Source organism: Propithecus coquereli, unplaced genomic scaffold (assembly GCF_000956105.1).
Source record: "Propithecus coquereli isolate 6110/MARCELLA unplaced genomic scaffold, Pcoq_1.0 Scaffold438, whole genome shotgun sequence".
In the NCBI taxonomy this organism is placed as follows: Eukaryota; Metazoa; Chordata; class Mammalia; order Primates; family Indriidae; genus Propithecus; species Propithecus coquereli.
Genome location: NW_012150152.1, coordinates 210,368 through 229,463, shown reverse-complemented (window position 1 = coordinate 229,463; position 19,096 = coordinate 210,368). Strand labels below are relative to the sequence as shown.

The 19,096-nt window shown below is 54.5% G+C and overlaps 1 protein-coding gene across 7 annotated transcripts in view; it reads left to right on the top strand.

The window, feature by feature from the left end:
* Positions 1-19,096, top strand: part of GATAD2A (GATA zinc finger domain containing 2A) — a 101,363-nt gene that overhangs the window by 76,610 nt on the left and 5,657 nt on the right. For 6 of the 7 annotated variants that reach the window (XM_012654133.1, XM_012654131.1, XM_012654135.1 and 3 more), the window contains 6 exons: positions 12,218-12,350; positions 12,456-12,587; positions 13,929-14,018; positions 14,821-14,952; positions 15,085-15,252; positions 16,986-17,265. In XM_012654133.1, the coding sequence (XP_012509587.1) occupies positions 12,218-12,350; positions 12,456-12,587; positions 13,929-14,018; positions 14,821-14,952; positions 15,085-15,252; positions 16,986-17,265 (935 nt within the window). The remainder of the gene's footprint in view (positions 1-12,217; positions 12,351-12,455; positions 12,588-13,928; positions 14,019-14,820; positions 14,953-15,084; positions 15,253-16,985; positions 17,266-19,096) is intronic. The other variant, XM_012654137.1, reaches the window with a different exon arrangement.

Sequence of the window (19,096 nt, the reverse complement as noted above, 5' to 3'; positions counted from 1 at the left end):
CGAGTAGCTGGGACTACAGGCATGCGCCACCATGCCCGGCTAATTTTTTCTATATGTTTTTAGTTGTCCAGCTAATTTCTTTCTATTTTTAGTAAAGACGGGGTCTCACTCTTGCTCAGGCTGGTCTCGAACTCCTGAGCTCAAACGCTCCACCCACCCCGGCCTCCCAGAGTGCTAGGATTACAGGCATGAGCCACCACGCCTGGCCCTTTTTTTTTTTTTCTTAAATTATTTTGCAAATCTCTTTAATACTTGGCTGACTAAGAAAACAGCTGCTGGGTTCTCCTGTTTCTGCATTCAGCTTCTCCTGATTTGTTTGTTGTGAGGGTTGAAGTCTATGAAGAAAATCCAGCTCACACGGAGAAGCAGTTAGAGAATGAATGGAGAGTGCTTCAGTCGTCTTTTTGGATAATTGTGCATTTCCTCCTTTAACTTGAAACCAAAATACAGAGTGTCCTTCTCTACTACTTAGTTGTGCCTTAGACTCTGAAACCTCATCAGTGAACTTTTTGTACTTAGTTACTTTAAAATCCATTTGGACTTTTTTTGTACTCGGAACAGAAAAATCTTTCTTTAAAAATAAACTTTTAATTTTAGAATAGTCTTAGATTCACAGAAAAGTTGCAAAGATCACTCCTGTACCCTCCACCCCACTTCCCCCTTTGTTAACAGGCTGCTGTGGAACATTGTCATAAGCAGTGAACCAATATCCTAATATTATTATTAAGTAAAGTTCCTGCTTAATTCTGGTTTCCTTAGTGTTTTCCTGATGTCCTTTTTCTGTTCCAGGATCCCATGTTACATTTAGTCCTCAAGGCTCCTGAGATTCCCCTGGCTGTGACAATTTCTCAGACTTTATTTTTAATGACCTCGACAGTTTGCAGGAGTAGTGGTCAGGTGTTCTGGAGGATGTTCCTCCACTGGGATTTGTCTGATGTTTTTCTCGTGAGAACAGGGTGTTGGGTTTAGGGGAGGAAGACCACAGAAGTGAAGTGCCCTTCTCCTCACATCATATCAAAGGTACATACCCTCCATGTGACTTCTGTTCTGCTGGCGTTGACTTTGATCATCTGGCTGAGGTGTGTTTTGATGGGTTTTTCTCCTATAAAGTGACCCCTCCTCTGCCCCTTCCATGCTGGACTCTTGGGAAGGAAGTCACTATGTGCAGCCCACCCTTGAGGAATGGGGAGTCCTGTCCCCCTCCTCAGGCGTGGACTGTGTCCGTAAGTTATTAGTGTTCTTCTGCAGAGAGATTTGTCTGTTCTCTCCCTGAACAATCTTCTACTCGTGAGTTTGTAATGCCATTGAATATTTGAAAATATTAGTTTACTGAGTTACAGAGATGTTTCAGATACACATTTCACCATTCATTGTGACAAAACCAGGTTTGTCAGTGTCACCACTGATCTGTTGGGAAACTGTTAAGCTCAGAGTGAGTGGCAAATACAAGTTTTCCAAAATTCTAAAGGTATCAGAACCTTGGACATTATCACTGGCAACAAATACTGTCAGGTGTTTTCCATGAAGGGGGACAGGTTTTGTGCCGACCGTTTTGGGGGCAATATCTGCCAGACCCCCAAGTCTGACTACCCCAGTGTGTCTGTCAGTCCTTCCTTCAGGCAGCATAGATGCCTACACACATGCTTCTCTTCACGGTGCCTTCCCACCTGGGTGCTCAGGGAGAGTGCTTCATCTCATCGCATTTTGTCACAGAATATTAAAAAGACACGTACTTAGAGATTAAGATTTAATTACATTTCATGTCAGCTCCCTGAGGTGAGTGGCTTCCCATTCTGTAGATGAAGAAACGGAGTTTTGGTGACTGGGCCAGGTCCCCCCGAAGCTGTGCGGGTGCTCTCAGCCCCTTGGTGGTTCCCACTGGTGTCCTGTGGCCTCTCCACAGCTGGAGCAGGTCTGGTCGGGGTGTGGGGGACACCTGAGCTGGGGCCAGGAGGACAGGTGCAAGTGTGGGAGGATCCAGCAACTTGAGACACACATGTTTAAAAGGGGGACAGGACACTTCCAGGCAAAGCGAATACTTTCCATTCATCGAGAAAGTTTGTGGTTGTTGCAAGCTGAAAAGCAGTGCTTGTTTATTGTCTGTGGTATTCATCTGCACACAGGTGACTTCTCTCTGTCTGTGTTGGTGAGGAAGCTGGCTTCTCTCCCAGGAGATGCGTCTCAGTTCATTTGCTATAGGGAGTACTTCTCTCCACTCTGCTCAGTGAGTTCTCACCGTGTTTCCTCCCTGGAGGAAGGTTGGCCTGGCACCAGGGACCAGAAGCAGGAGGGGGACGCTGGTGTTGGTGCTTCAGTCAAGGCCAGGGTCTTCTCCTCCTCTCTGTCCTTCACTCTTCCCAAGCCAGGACCCCTCCGGCAGGCGGTGGCCTCCTCCAGCAGGCGGTGGCCCACTTGCAGTGAGAGTGTCTGCCACCCCCGAGTTTTCTTTCTGACCATCCTTCTGACCTGCTTTGTGATGCAACAAGTTTTTGTTTCCTGCTTGAGTCCAAGGGCCACATCTGTGTCCTGGCACTGTCTCCTTATCACCTCAGGGACTCGGCATGTAGATGCTGCTGGCTGTCCAGGATCCTTCAAATATAAATAAAGATTGGCTTTAATCGATTCCAAAAATGATATTTGATAACCTGAACTAGCAGCTGCCAGAGCTGATGGTCACGAAGGACCCATCCTCTCCAACGCTGCACCTCCTTTTCTGGTGTCCCCCAGATCCCAGCACAGTGAAAGGTGTACATGGGAGCCCGGGCACCATGGGATCCCTAGTTTTGTGCACATCTCAGCTGTGTGACCCTGGAAGGCGCTTGGCCCTCAAGACTGTTCCCTTGCCTGGGAGCTGGGGATGGTGCTGGGGCTGCTGAGAGGATTGCATGGAGAGTGCGTTTCCGTGGTTGGCACAGGAATGGCCATCGTAAAGGGTTAGCAGGTGTTCTGCATAATTTTCCAAACACAAAAGGTCAGCCTTTCAGTTCTACGATTGTGATCATTTCTAATAAGTGTTTCTTCCCGCATTTCTAAGCAGAGTATGCTACATTTCATGTGGCCTCCCTGGTGGTGTCAGCTGCTGGCAGGGTTGTGCTGCAGTGACCTCTGTGGGCGGGAGGGCTGCTGGCCCAGTGAGCATGCCGCCATGGTTTCCGCAGCTTGTCTCTACCGCCCTCAGCCACTCTGCATGCCCCCAAAACTGGCCCCTGTCACAGTAAGGTCCTCTGGGCCTCCCTGGCGGGGCTGTTTGACTTTGGGGGCCGCTGCATTCCTAGAAGGCGTTTGGCAGCACAACTGGCTGCCTCCTGGCCAAGCTGACACTGGGGGCAGGCTCTGTGTGGGGCTCCTCCGCTCCAGCCAGGGACCTGGGACCACTTGCCTCTGTGCTGGGGGGGTGGGGTGGGAGACAGACTCGCAGGCCCAGGCTGGACACAAATGCTTTCTCTCTTTCTTCTGAGCTCTTCAGCCAGTGCTGTGGCAGGGCTCGCCATCACAGAACTCAAGAGCAGTAGTTGGACCTGAATGCTCTCCGGGAAGAATGATGGCTGGGTTTCAAAACTCCATCCCAGCTGCTCACCTCCATGGCCTCTGTGGCAGAGAAGCAGAATGTGTTCTGATTTCCCGGGCCCCACAAAGCAGGCTCTGGGCTTTTCTCTGCACATCCCAGCCAAGAGGAGCTCAAGTTACGGGGCTGGGAGGAGTGGTAATGGATGCTAAGAAGGGAGTTGAGGAGATCGCAGAGGGACCGCGGCTGGTGAGAAGCAGGTGGGCTTCAGGACCTGGGGAAGAGGGGTATTTAGGGGGGAACCAGGCACCCATCAGTGTCTACCACCCAGGCTGGTCTTGGCAGCAGAGCTCCCTTTCAAAGAGTATCTGAGTGAGCACCACCACTTGAGAAAGGTGGGAGGGCTGTGTGAGGTCCCAGTGAGCAGCCCCCACACCCAGGTGACTGCATACGCTCCCAGAATCGTATGTTGACATACCCAGTACATGGGGGCCTGCCACACAATGCTCGTAGTAGGGCTGACTTAGGGAACTGATAACGCGTTCCTTTTTCTCATGGAACTTTTGGAGAAGTGTTTCTTTCTTTCTTTCTTTCTTTCTTTTTTTTTTTTTTTTTTTTGAGACAGAGTCTGATTCTGTTGCCTGGGCTAGAGTACTGTGGCGTCAGCCTAGCTCACAGCAACCTCAAACTCCTGGGCTCAAGCGATCCTCCTGCCTCAGCCTCCCAAGTAGCTGGGACTACAGGCATGCGCCACCATGCCTGGCTCATTTTTTCTATATATATTTTTAGTTGTCCAGATAATTTCTTTCTACTTTTAGTAGAGACGGGGTCTCACTCTTGCTCAGGCTGGTCTCGAACTCCTGACCTTGAGTGATCCACCCGCCTTGGCCTCCCAGAGTGCTAGGATTACAGGCATGAGCCACCGTGCCCAGCCCAGAAGTGTTTCTTGAAGGGCCAGGGGGGTCGGGGGGTGAAGGAAGCATGTGGAATTGCTTCCTGGCTTTGATTCAGACCTCACTCCAGGTGGTGCCTGAAGCCAGGGTGCCTTGCAGGCCTGTAGACCATCCCCTCCTCTTCCATGGGATCCTCTCTTCACCCACTTTCTTCCTTGGGCAGCTCTTATCTACCTGGCCTTCCTGGAGCTGCGTTCATCCCAGGTCTGCCTCTGCTTTGGGCAGCCTCTGTGTACAGGCCGATGCTGGTCCCTTGTGGACAGGGAGCTTTCAGGGTCAATGGGATGGTTACTTGGGTAAACCTTTTCTTTACCGCCTTCTCTCCCTGCTTTTTCCCAGGCTTGTGTATAGAGTGGATGGCCTCTGTTGGGGACAGTCTGAGGGAGGAAGTGGAGTTACAGCAGTGTGGGCTAGCTCCCCAGAGGCCAAGCTGGGCCATTGGCCCCATTAGCTTAGTGGTTTAAAGGAACAATCTATTGATGTTTTAATGTCTGTCGATTCTGCTGGTTGGCTGGTCCCACCCAGCTGGGCACTGCTTCTTGGGCTCTCTGGTCCTAGCAGTCCCACATCAGCTGGGTGTCCCCAGTGGCTTATCACTCACATGTGTTGGCCAAGACAGCTGGGACTACCCGGGCCAATCTCTGTGTGTGTTTCTGTCTCTTTCCCGTCAGCTAGCTTGGGCATCCTACACCATGGTGGTCTGAGGCAGTCCGACTTCCCCTAGAGCAAGTGTTCCGAGGGCCCAGGCCAAAGCTGCAAGTCTTCTGTGACCTAGCCTTGAAAGTTTGCAGCGTCACTTCCCCCGTACTCTGTAGTTCAGAGATCGAGCCACAAAACCAGCCCAGGTCCAGAGGAGAGGGGACTGTGACTGAACTGCCGTGCTACCCCCAGGCAAAGCTTCCCGGCCTCCACGGGATCTGCAGGGACGGAACCAGTGGGCCTTGTCAGGGTCTAGCCTGGTAGATGGGGTTCTATCGATCATGAGTAGTAGAGCTCCTTGTTAATATGCACTAAAGTGCCTGGACTCACAGGATAGGGGTTGGACTTCCAGGGTCTGTTGCTCTATAAAGATACATAATGACACGGAATTCAGAAATCTTTTAAAGTGTATTCGTGTTTCCTCTAGCAGCACAGCATCTGTGTGCATGTGGGAAGCAGCTGCCCAGCAGTGCGAGGTTATCAGTCCACAGTCCACAGGCGGGCTAGTTTCCTCCTGAGCTCACAGCCCCCATGCTAGGGCCATGGCAGCCTTGCCAGGCCCTGAGTGGACCCAGTCCTGCCCTTGAGGGGTTTGCGAATGTTCAAGTGTTACCCTCAGTGACCTATTTATTGATTATCTCCTCAGAAAGTGATTAGATCAGGCAGATGTTTTCCCCCCCCTTGCAGAGGTTTGTAGGTGCTGTGGCCGAGCTGCAAGGCCAAGGCAGTGCAGCCCCTTCACTGCCCTTATCTTCCCAATGTTGGGAACCCCTGGAAGTGCTTGTCTCTAAGGCCCTAAAATGCAGATCACTCTGAGGCTGCAGGCCCCTCCTCTTCTGTACCCCGCTAGCCTCTTCCAGGCTGTGTCCTGTCACAGTATCTGTCAGGGCCTCTTGGGAGTCTGTGGTGTTGCCACCATCTGAGATTTTGGGGCTGCCTAGAGGTCTGCCTGGGGCCCCCAGGCCTGGCCTGCTGGCTCTAGAGAGGCAGCAGGTGATCCGACAGCAGGACCCAGTCAGATGAGGGCCCTGGGGTGATTCCAAGCAGACAGCTCTATCGCCTGTGAAGTGGGAATGGAACATGGCTGCAGAGACCCAGGCTATTGAGCAAACCTACCTCTCCATCTCTGGGCTGGCAGAACTCCTGGGTGAGCAGGGCCCCCCCGCCCACTACTGAACGGTGTTACAGGGCCCTGAGCTGAGCGCCTGCCTGCTCCGCCCTGCAACCATCCAGGCTGTATCTCCTTGACAGCCATCTGAGGTGTCTGTGCCTCTTCAGCGCTGAGGTCTTAACCTCACCAAGCAGCCCTGAAAGGTGGGCAAGGCAGGGATTCCTGTCCCCCTCCTTACAGGAGGCACGGTGAGGGAAGTGTCACTTGTAAGAAGCAGACCCAAGTGAAACTCTGGTGTCTTCTGACTCACTCGGGGGGCTCTCTCCACAGCCCAAGTTGCCTGGAACCATTTCAAGTCCAAGGCTTGGCGGGATGTAGCCAGGGAACTGCAGGCTCAGGGCACAGGGCCCTCTCACTGTGGGGTCCTCCCCTCCCCAGCCATCATGGCCTTAGGAGGAGATTCCTGTTCCTCTGGCTCTGGAGACATTGGGGAGGCTCAGTGGCTGTTGTGTCACCCCAGGGGTAGACTCCCTCCTTATCCTTTGCTCATCTGGTCACCCTGGCATCCGCCTGGCCCTCATTGGGAGCTGAGGCTGCCATGGAGCAGGGTCGTGGGTCCCTGGCAGCTGCATCTGTGCTACACTCCCCTGAAGGGGTTGTCATGACCCCAGCTCAAGGTGGGGAACTTGCCTCTCAAGCAGGTGATGACATGTCACTCTAGGAAGCTCAGGGAGGGAGGACTGATCCCCACAGGGGCACTGTGCAGGTAGGCAGAGGCACTTAAACAGGCTCCCTGAGCCGAGGGCAGGCGAGCTAGTCACTGGATTGGGGCTCTAAGGCACAGAGACCCACTGGGGAGCCTTGGGGGGGCTTTGCTCAGGCATGCACTGCCCGTGAGTGGAATCCCCAGAGTTCTACCATGAGCTTCCCACCCGGGGGCAGGGCTAAGAGGGCCTTCCGAGGCAGGTGAGCTATGGTGGTTTCCTGGGCTGTGCACTGCTGGGGGCTCCCCACAAGCACGCAGGGGGAGCATTGACTACATTCCCAGGGCAAGGGTGTACGGCGCAGGGCCAGCCAGGAACCTTTCCGAGGGCAGAGATGGTTTGAGGTGCATCTTGAATGGTACGTTGGGGCTCACAAGGAGGCCTGGGGAGGATGGAGATGGGGTTGTTCACAAGGGGGATAGCATGCAAGGGTTACGGCAGGTGGTGGCTGTGGGCCAAGCCTGGGGCTTAGTGGGCAGGAACCTAGGGTGATGGGCTGATAGGGCCAGGTGAGGGTTCGTTGGGTTGGTCTAGGGGTGTGAATAGCTTGGTTCATGTTGGGGAACATCGTATGGGATCTAGCAAATCCCCCAGCCCCCATCCCACCTTTAAACACAACCAGCAGTGCCTGCCTCCTCCAACTCTGCCGGGCCTGAAAGGTACAAGGAGGAAGGATTCTAGCAGGGAGTGGTTGTGGCTGGAGAAGGCATTGATGGGCCCTGCCTCTTTGTCTGAGCTGGCCTAGGAGGATTTCTTGTCCCAAGGCCTCATTGGGTCACAGTTCATGATCATCCCCAACTTGCCTAGTATGTGCAGGAATCTCAGGGGATCTTGTTAAAATGCAAACATTGATCAAGCAGGCCTGGGGCAGGGACACCCTGCATTTATAGGAGCTCTAGAGAAGCTGCCTGCGCTCTTCTGTGGGTCGACGCGGCTGCTGGGCAGATGTTTGAGGGGTTCCTCCCCCCTCCTCCCACCTGTGGACTCTCTGCCTGGGCCTCACCCCAACCTGCCCTTCCCCACTTGTTTTTGTGTCTGTCCATCCTGGTGGACTGTGAACCCTAAGGACAGAACTACCTTTTATCCAGGTGCTTCTCCCCATTGCCTGGTGCAGCACCTGCTTCTTAGATGGGCTTTCAGCAAATGTGTGTGACGAATGGATGAATGAATGAATGAGGGAAGGATGAAGTATGCCTTCTCTGGCCATAAGGCAGGCCCGTTCAGAGAATCGCAAAGGTCAGAGCTGCCAAGGACGGCTCTGTTCCTTCAGTGAGATTCCTTCCCCGCACAGGCTGAGGGGACACTAAATATTAACCATGTACTGCTTGCTGGTTGGGAGCAGCTGAGAGCAATAGCCCTGTGCGGTGGAGGTGGGATTGTGTCATGATGTAAATTTATAATCCTGGCCTCCTCTCCAGGAAACTCCACGGAAGTTCCTGGCAGGTAACAGAACTTCTGTGCTCATGAAGTCAGGGCCAGCCCGGGGAAGAGGTGGTCAGACCATTTACGCCGATAACAGCCTGGCCTCCTTCCAGGGATTTTTGTAGGTCACATAAAATCTTTTTTGATCACTATATTTCACATTAAGGGTTCTCAGTATGGCAGAACAGGCTTATGGGCTTTGCCCTGAAATACCGTGTAATTTCCAAATAAACTCAGCGCCCAGGGTGGCCACCGTGGAGTGGCCAGCTCAGTGCACCTGGGCAAGGCAGACACAGTCCCTTGGTCATGACGCCACCCACCCCCCGGCACATTGGACTAGATTTCCTCTGCTTTCATTCTCTTCACTTTAGATGGCTTTTATAATTAAAACTTTTTGTTATAGAATCATGCCTATGATTATTTTGAGCCATATGTTCTTTTATCCTGAGTTGAAAGAACTCTCCAGAAAAATAGTGAGTCTTGAGGCCCCCTCTCCTTTAAGAAAGTTTTTCATTTTGGTGACTTAAAGGGGCTAGTGGCCCCCTCTGTGTTTGTAAGAGGTGACTCTGGTGCCTGTGACACAGTCCCCTGTGAGCTGGCACCACACAGGAAGTGCCCGCAGCTCTGCGGCCCCAGGGTGAGCCTGGCGCCTCCATTTTCTGACAGCACCTGAACCCTTACCTCCCTTCTCAAAATGAAGGCTGCGTGTCACAAACCGGTTAGAACTGGCCGTTGCCATGGTTTTCACGTTGTAAGGCACAGTTAAAGGGTCACATGACCAAGGAGGGAAATGCCTTTGTCACATGACTTTTTGGTGGCCTGATTAGCATACAGGAAGTTCACTCCCTGCTGGCTGCTGGGATGCTGAGTGATCATTGATGGGTGGTGACATCATCTCTTGGATGAGTTATTGATTAGTCTCAGGCCAAGATGGGGCCAGGAAGCGCTGTGGTGGGAGCAGCCCTCTTGGGAAGCTTCAGCCGCTGGGTGGCTCAGGTCCATAGCCCTGTCGTCTTCCCTCAGGCAAATTTGAGTTTCATTAGACATCTCAACTCTGGAAGAAGCGCACACTCTCGATAAGTTGTTAAGAAGTGACAAGTCTCTGTAGATTGGCCATTGTTTCAGCCTGTGCTCGCCCAGGAAGTGTGTCTGTTGACCGTAACTCTATACAAGGTGCTGCCTGGGCCGCCACTCCTCAGTTCACCTAGGACCCCACCTGGGTGGCGACCAGTGGCTGCAGCTCTGTGCTGGGCTTTGGGTCCTCCTGCCTATGAGGTGCCCCGTGTCTGTATGCACATCCAGAGAGCCTGGAATTAGAGCCCTGAGGTCACCTTGAAAGTCGATCTTAGGTGGAGTGGGGCTGGCGGCAAGGAGAGACACAGGTGGTTTGGTGCGACCCGAGTAAAGTGTCCTAGGTCACTTTATAAACAACCTGTTTCTGGACTTCAGAATGCAGAATGATAACCCCATGTGAAACAGGCAACTTTCTCTCCACTCCCCAGGTTTCCGGTGAGAGGCTGGCCGGCAGCTGCTCTAGTTAAGTCAGATCAGGGCTAGGACCAGTGTTCAGCTGCAGCTTCCGTGCGGCTCTGGTGGGTGCAGTCAGGACTGACTGGGGAGAGTCAGGACTGACTGGGGAGAGTCAGGAGAAGCAGCTCCATTCTGCATCTGCGAGTCCGGGGGAGAGTTGGTGAAGCCTCAGCCTTTGGTCCTCTGCGTCTGTCCTTCCCTGAAGATGCCACATACTTGGGCACGGAGATGGAGGTCCTATGGGCCGCCAGAGCATAGTCAGGTTCTTCATCCTAGTAACTCTGTGTCCTCAGCTTGGCTGGGGTCTAGTGAAAAGAGTGGGGACAACTTTTGAGTTGTAACTCCCAGTTAACTTCGTCTGAGTTTGTCCTCTGGGTCACAGTGCCACCTACCGGACGTGTTCTGTCCTCGGCTGCTTTTCTTGCTAACAAAAAAGGATCTGATTCCTTCAATACAAGTACTGAGTCCAGATCTTCAGGAGAAGTTCGAGTTACGCCATCAGCAAAAGGAGCTGCTTGGTTTGGAGCAAAGTGTGTCTCTGGGACTCATGTTGGGTCAGCGACACCACAGCAGGTGTCCAGCCCTGTGGCTTCAGTGGCATTAGATGTGTGTATCCATCCTAGAGGATCATTCGCAAGAAGGAGAAAATCAAATGTTGGTGTAGGTGGGGCACGGTGGCTCACGCCTGTAATCCTAGCACTCTGGGAGGCCAAGGCTGTGGTGGATCGTTTGAGCTCAGGAGTTCGAGACCAGCCTGAGCAAGAGCAAGACCCCGTCTCTACTAAAAATAGAAAGAAATTAGCTGGACAACTAAAAATATATAGAAAAAATTAGCCAGACACGGTGGCATGTGCCTGTAGTCTCAGCTACTCGGGAGGCTGAGGCAGAAGGATTGCTTGAGCTCAGGAGTTTGAGGTTGCTGTGAGCTAGGCTGATGCCACAGCACTCACCAGGGCAACAGAGCGAGACTGTCTCAAAAAAAAAAAAAAGTTGGTGTGTTCCTACTTGAGTTAAATAGCATAATGTGCAGTGGGCTCTTAGCTCAGAGCCTAGCGAAAAGTTAGCACAGAATGGATATTCAGTGTTACCAGGTTCTGATAAATGACAGAGCCACACACTTAGACATTTGTGACCATGTTTTGACAAAATAACAAAAAAGGAAGACCCACAGGTGCTTCCCCCATTGTCCCTTGATTCTGCCTGGGTTGTAGTGAGATGCTGTGGGCTGGCAGTGAGTAGAGGAAGAACAGCCTAAGGTCAAGTTCACCAGCAGAAGTAAACTCCCCAGACACACCGTGGCAATGAGCAGAGAGCCAAATTCATTAGGAAAGAAAGGGGGATGTGGGCTAGAACGATGAGAGTGTTTCATGATGCAGTTTGAGCTGGGACTTCTGGGGTATGCGGGAGGGTAACAGGCAGAGTGACCTTGGCATCTGTGACCAGAGCAGTCCACGCATCATTAGAGCATGGGGGTGGGGCAGCCAGCCAGAAACCAGTTTCTGAGTAGATCAGGTGGGTAAAGAGTCCCAGGTCTTTGAGAGAAAATGTGTCCTAGTTGGTTTCAAAACATGTAGTGGCTGTGGCCACATGCGGCCTAGGAAGGACAATCCAGCAGCAGCCTGGGGCTGCCCCCTGAGCAGGCTGACAGCCCATGGACATGCCCCTCAGTCTTCTGGAGGCAGGTGTGCTGCCAGGTGTGAGGGCTGTCAGTGTGCTGGGGTTCAGCAGAAAGGAAAAGTTGGTTTGTGTAGGGGCTGGGCTCTCCATCATGTGGTTTCCAGCATGGACAGGTGGCAGCCCCTGGTTTGCGAGGCATACACATCCCATCACACTCAGCACACAGGAGCCCTGAGTGAGCCAGGCCCTGGGATCAGAGCCAAGTATTTTTACCCAGTACCAAGCCACGTGGTAGAGGAAGGAGCTGCCGTGTTTTTCAAAATGACCACATCATGCTCAGGAGCACACGTACCCTCAGCCCTGGGGACACAGAGGCAAACACTAAGTCCCAGCTGTTGCAAGGCCCAGCCATCAGTTGGTGGGTTTGGGTGCCCTGTGATGGGTGCAGTGAGAAGAGGCAGTCTGGGGCCTGCAGGTAGGGCAGGAAGGACACCCAGGGAGAGCCAGCTGGGGAGCCTGGGCAGGAGCACCGCCCCCCCCCCTCCATTCCCATCCTGCTGTTTGTCTGTCCAGCAGTCAGGGTACTCTGGTAATGACTGCTATCTCCACCCCACAGTGACATGAAGTCTGAGAGGAGACCTCCCTCACCTGATGTGATCGTGCTGTCTGACAACGAGCAGCCCTCGAGCCCTAGGGTGAATGGCCTGAGCACGGTGGCCTTGAAGGAGACCAGCACTGAGGCCCTCATGGTGAGCCCAGCTGTGGCACCCTCAAGTGGAGCTGGTGGGGGGGGGGGCACGCTCTGCTCCCTGCAGAGGACCCTCCCCTCAATCCTGCTTCCCTCACCCTTGCAGAAGAGTAGTCCTGAAGAACGAGAGAGGATGATCAAGCAACTGAAAGAAGAGTTAAGATTAGAAGAAGCAAAACTCGTTTTGTTGAAAAAGTTACGGCAGAGTCAAATACAAAAGGAAGCCACCACCCAGAAGGTGCGTGCTTGTGTCCCCTGCTCCCCTCAAGGGTTCACGGGAGCCATTGGGAACCGGGGGTAACCAGCCACTGCCCTTACCTTGACCACTGTCCTCTGCCAGGGGCTGGAAAGGCAAGAGGGGAAAGGCTTTGCTCTGGGATGCATGGGGCAGGATCTGAGTGGATGTTTGTGGGCTCATGTACACATTTTGGATTCAGCTAAAAGGGAGTCAGAATGTGTTTCAGTCTAGAGCACCGTGGATCTGAGTCTGTAAAGCTCACTTCTGTCAGACTGCAGATGTCAAGGACGTAGAGCTCAGATGTATTTGGTGCTGTTAGAAGCATGTTTCTGGGTTAATAGCTCTGTCCTGAGCCTGTTTGCAGAAAGGCCTCCTGTCCCGTGGGTGCAGACTGCCCTGTCATCTCCCATCCCCTCCTCCTCCTGCCACATGTGTCTGCACCTCTCAGTCCCCGCCCAGCTGGGTGTGCGCTGAGCTCCCCACAGCCCTCGCTCTTGACCCTCGAGAGGGTCCTGCTCCAGTTCTTTCTTCCCTGGGGCCAAGGCTCTTTGTTCTGCTGCTTCTAGACGGGGTTTGATGTGTAAGACAAGTTCATTAGCTACCTTTATTTTCTGGGCCTCGACTCTACCAGGTGTGCCAAGGAGCGCCTGCATGCTCAGCTTATTTTGGGGGGCTTTTCTAGTTCCCCATTCTGGGAAGATGCCTGGTGGGAGATGACTGACCTTCAGAGTACTTTTGTCACTACCTCAGCGAACCAGAAAGTTAGTATGTCCTGGGCAGCAGGAGCTGACAGCTGCTCGAGGAAAGACAAGAGGAGACACTCCCTGCTCTGGCTCAGGGGTTTGCTTTTGAACCTGCACCCACACGTGGTTAGCAAGTGGGTTGGGCAGAGGCTGGCTATTAATTTCTTCTGCTTCCTTGACTTGTTGAAGTGCAATAAGTTTATCATTGTGCCTTCTCTAGTGGAACTTGTGGCTTTAAAAAGTGCCCAGACACAGCGTTTTCTCACTAAGGTTTAGAGACCTACCTATCCAGGCCCTGGGTCCTTTGCCTCAGCTGCCGCTGCCACCACCACCACCACCACCGCCACCAGCAGCAGTTCTGTCCCCTGGAGGGCAGAGTGGGTGCCTGGGTTCCATGTGGGTGTCAAGAAGCAACCTGGAAGTGATGCCAAGATTCGGGGTGGGAGGGGGCTGCTGGGAAGTCCCTCCTCTGTCCGTGTAGAACATACCAACTCATGCTACGGATGAGGTCACTTTCAGCCTGGAAGCTTATTGGTGCCTCCATGTGGGGGAGCGGCCAGCAGCCCTCTCACCTCCCATGTGTCCTGCTCTCTTACAGCCCGCAGGCTCCACAGGGAGCACCGTGACCACCCCTCCCCCGCTCGTGCGGGGTACACAAAGCATTCCTGCTGGCAAGCCATCGCTTCAGGTCAGTGTCCCCTCTGCCCCTCGGCCGGTGTCTGGCTGGCACTGCTGCTGTTTGCAGTTAGGAATGGGCCCATCGGACTCCCGAGCAGCCCTGGTTCAGGTTTAGCAAAAGGCTGCCGGTTCCTTCTGAGTGGGCTGGAGTGAGGCCTTCCTGCCCACAGCCCAGAGTTGAAGCAGCATACATGCATTTCTTGAACTGCAGTGCCCAAACTAGGCCACTGTTGACATCACAAACAGAAATCTCGGCTGACAATGGAAGGGCCCCTCTAGTAAGTGCCCCTAGCACGATCAGAATGAGTACTGGAAAGTCTGGGCTCCCTTCGTGCTGACTTTCCCAAGGGTGGGTGGTCAAGGGTGTCCGGTGGCCCAGGCTCCACCAGAACCTTGTCCCAGCTCAACTCACATCCTCCCCTGCCCATGGGGTGCCCTCGAGGTGAGGGGCAGAGGCTGGCTCCCAGCCACAGGGCTACGATCTGGAAGTGCAACCCCTGACTCACCCCAGCAGGTGACACCCCATCCTGGCCTAGCTGCTCTCCTGCCGTGGGCGGGGCCAGTGTCACCTGGCAATGTGGTGTCTTGTTGGTGGGACTCACTCCTGAGTGAACCCAGGTTTGCATAGCTCTAGTTGGAGTTTGTTCCTTGTTTTTCTGTGTTTAGAATGAGTAGGCGTCTTAGCTAACTTTCTAAAATTTATCTGCTACCTTTTTAAAAAACTATTATGTACTTTTACAAAAGCAAGAAATTTATTTGCTTTTAAAAAGAAAAAAAAGCCATATAAATCTGGACATTGGTGTCATTGGCAGACCTCTTCAACTCGAATACCTGGGAGTGTCATCCCCCCACCCCTGGTCCGCGGTGGGCAGCAGACGTCCTCGAAGCTGGGGCCGCAGGCGAGCTCGCAGGTTGTCATGCCCCCGCTTGTCAGAGGGGCCCAGGTGAGCAGGGCCTTGTGTACTGGGGCCCCCAGCAGCCACCTGCCTTGTGAGAAGGACCCTTCTGGGTCCTCGAGGTCTCCCTCCATTGTTGGTCTCACTGGCATTTCTTGTCCCCCCCGCCTGCCCTTGCAGCAAATCCATAACATCAGACAACATTCCAGCACGGGGCCGCCGCCCCTCCTTCTGGCCCCCCGGGCATCTGTGCCCAGTGTGCAAATTCAGGGACAGAGAATCATCCAGCAGGGCCTCATCCGTGTCGCCAATGTCCCCAACACCAGTCTGCTCGTCAACATCCCACAGGTGAGGGGCTGCGCCGTGCCTCGGAGGGGTGAGTGCCCAAGCTGTGACTCTCAGGGCAATGTGCATGACCTGTCTGCTCCCTGGGCTTGCACTGGAGCTCCTTGGGGCAGTGGGGGTGTGAAGGTGGTGGTGGGCACATTAGCACAGGGGGGTGGCTGCTGAGAAGGCGAGGGTGCAGACCTGAGCTGAGGGTGGTGTCCACTCACTGGCTCCACATTGGAGGAGGTGGCACTTGGGAGATGGCAGGTTTGTGGGGACAGATGAGGCTCAGGTGAGGCGGGTGATGGGCTGGGAGATGGTCCAGAAGGGGGCGCCAGAGCCTGAGCCACACTTCCCACAGCATCCTTCCCACAGCATCCTCAGCACTGGCAGAGAGGAGGGTGTGTCTGCAAATGTCCTCACGGCCTCAGGCGCATCTATTCTCAGCCACACGTCCCTTCACCTCTGTACAGAGCCTCTGAGACAGGGAGGGTCTATTCCCACCCCCAGGAAGCAGATGGAAAGAACAGGACCAAGGGGCGGGAGGGCTGGAAACGAAGCAGGAGCTTCGGCTGACAGATAAAATTACTGGGTCTGCAGGGGCTTTTGCTGACAGATGCGTTCACTCTTTCTTCCTGCTTTGGCTCGGTTTGTTCTTGCCCGCCCTCCTCAGAAAAGAGCAAGGCCGGCAGCACTTTAAGGTTGGATCTGAGTGTGGAGACAGTGGCTAGCCCCGCCCCCGTGCAGGGGTGTCCTGGGCTGACCCAGGCAGGCAGTTTCATCCACCTATGAAACTTTACCCAGTCCCTGTGGCTCTCAGTGTGCTGTGAAGAGGGTGGACATGCAGTGGGCAGTGAGCAGTAGTGGAGCTGCGGTGATTGGCTGCCGGCAGGGCTGGGGGTGGCTGCCAGTGGGAGGAGGAGATGGAACTGGCCAATCAGACGTGAAGAAGGCCCAGGCTAGGTCTCCATTGCTGAGGGAGGTGGGGGTCCTGGGAAGGCATCCCAGATGTCTTTAGATGTGTTTGCAAGTGTTTTGGGGTATGTCCTTTTTGGGGGACATGCACAGGTTTATTCAGTTTCCACAGGGTCTTCAACCCCCAAAAGCTAAGGGGTACTGGCATGGTCAGCTCTGGGTTTGGGGGAGCACACTCGTCAGTTGTGGGGCTGGTGGGGACAATCAAGGGTCTGCCACTGGGAACCAGACAGGTTGATAAGTAAGTAGTGCAAGGAGCAGCCAGGATTGGGTGAGGGGTTGGCCTAGGAGCTGCTTGCCCCGTAATTCTCATGAGGTCCCGAGGACTGACTCAAATGTTAGTGTCCAGACGAGGAAATGCAGAGATGCTCCCGGGGGCCAGGCATCCACACCACAGCAAGCCACCACCACATCCTGCAAGGAGGCGGCAGGGTGGGTCTCAGTGAGAGGACAGGGCCCTGCTGGGCAGGGTGGTGATGGCTTCATGGGTCTCCTAATGTGGCAGAGCACAGCAAACTACAGATTGTAAACGTGTGCAGTTTATTGGACATCTGCTAAACCTCAGTGAGCGTTCAGATGACCAGTCACCTCCTAGGATGATTCGTGTCACACAGCCTTCCCTGCTGCCCCTGATTTCTAGGTCAGACAACTCAGATTCACCCCTATAAGGACTCATTGGTTAACAGAGTTGACTGGGACCTGGGGTGTGGGTGCGCTGGTGGGGCCTGCCTCAGGGCAGGTGCACCCAGCGCCCTGACCCTGTCCTTGTCTTCCTAAAGCCCACCCCAGCATCGCTGAAGGGGACAACAGCCACCTCCGCTCAGGCTAACTCCACCCCCACCAGTGTGGCCTCCTCGGTCACCTCCACTGAGTCTCCAGCTAGCCGGCAGGCAGCTGCCAAGCTCGCGCTGCGCAAACAGCTGGAGAAGACGCTGCTTGAGATCCCCCCTCCCAAGCCCCCTGCCCCAGAGATGAATTTCCTGCCCAGCGCTGCCAACAACGAGTTCATCTACCTGGTGGGCCTGGAGGAGGTGGTGCAGAACCTACTTGAGACACAAGGTGAGGAGGCTTGGGCTGGGCCATTCTCATCTCTCCCCTCACTGTGGCTTCCGTCCTAGGGGTTCTTTTCAACATACAGCAGACAATCTAGTACCTACTGTGTACCCAGGACTTTGCTGGGTGGGCATTGTAGACACCATCTGGTCATCAGTTCTGCTGTGAAGTTTGGATGTTGTCCTCCTGCTGGGGCCTCTGAGAGCCGGGCCCCAAGAGGTTCGTGGTCCAGGGGGTGGGCAGCAGTGGCCCTGTGGTGTTGTACAGTGAAGGTGGACATCTGCGGACGCTCTGACAGGCTTGGTCTCCGGGAAGGGCTCTTGGATGGGTGTAGTAGTGTAGTCACACACAAGCGGAACTTTACAGAGCCTCGAATGCTCCAAGCCTCCCAAGAGGGAGCATGACACCCCCGCCTGGTCTGGGCTCACTTTATCACCCTCTTTGGGGACAGTGTGAAAAGTGTACCTGTATCTTAGGAGATGATAGAAATAAAAGGGCGTCTGCAGGGTAATGATTAAAAACAGCACTGGAGACGGCCAAGTGGAGGTGAGCATCTGAGTCGGCCCCCAGGGAACCCCTACTCCCCAGACGCAGATGCCAAGGACCCTTCTGCCCTGAGATTGAGTTGGTAATGTGTGGGCGGTGAGCCTGAACGATTTCCCCAGTGATCGCGTCAGACACGGAGCAGAGTGGGAGGCAGAACCAGGACCAGCCTGGGGCAGGGGAGGGGCCTGGCAGGCTTCAGACCCTCCTGGCACAGCCCTGGGGAGCGGTGGCAGCAGGGTGTGCTGAGGAGCTGCAGCTTCTGCCCACCTACCATACAGGATGCAGAGGAGGGGAGAGGAGGGCTTTGGGACAGAGCTCTGGCCCCACAGTGTCTCCCTGGTGTTGGGAGAGGATACTCCCCACCCCCTCAGGGTGCCTTAGTGGTGCATATCTGGGCTCTCCTGTGTGGTTGCACCCAAGGCTTCCAAGAGTCCGAGCCCCCCCCAGACCCACGGGTGCAGCTGGACCCAGTGGCAGCCCCATAGTGGCCAGTGCCCAGTGGCCCCCTCATATTTGCTTGTAGCCCCTCACCCTTCAAACACCCCCCCCAAGTCACCCTGGTGACACTCCCTGACCACAGGGTCGTAGCAAGGACTGACTGCACCAGCCCCTGAGAGGCCTGGCGTCATCCTCGGCAAGACAGGTGACTGTGACCTCCACCTCTCAGTCTGCAGGAGGGAGTGCGGGGTGTGCTGTGGGGGAGGTGAGAGCTCAGACACAACTTGGCTTGTATCTGGATCCCTCTGGTGTCTCCTTTGTGACAAGGTGATGGTGGTAGAAGAGCTGCCACAGGGCTACTGTAGGAAGGATGGGTGGGAGGCCCAAGTCAGGACCGATACCACCTTCCTGCACCTGCAGCCAGCCCATCTCCGACATTCTCTCATCAGGGCTCAGTGTTCCTCTCCTGTTGGCAGAAACAGGACCGAACTGTGGGAGGAGGCTCTGAGCTCTGCCAGAGTGTGTCTCCTGACACCTTCCAGAGTCCCCAGGCTGGACAGCTCAGTGGTGCCGTGTTTGGGCTCTGGAGCTGGTGACACCAGCCAGGGCTGCCTGGGAAGCAGGTACCACGTCCTCCTTTGCGGTTGGATATATATAAGGAGACGTGCTGTTGTCACCAAAGCCTGTGAGCTACAGGCAGGGGCCTGGAGCTGAGGGCCTGAGGTGGGCCCTGGGCATGGGCTGCTTGGACAAATGACATCCCATCTGGCCTGTGGGATGAGGGGCCCCCTTCATTGCTCAGGAGGCTGCAGGAGGCCAGGCCAGATGGGAGAGGAAAGGCTGAGAGTCTCTT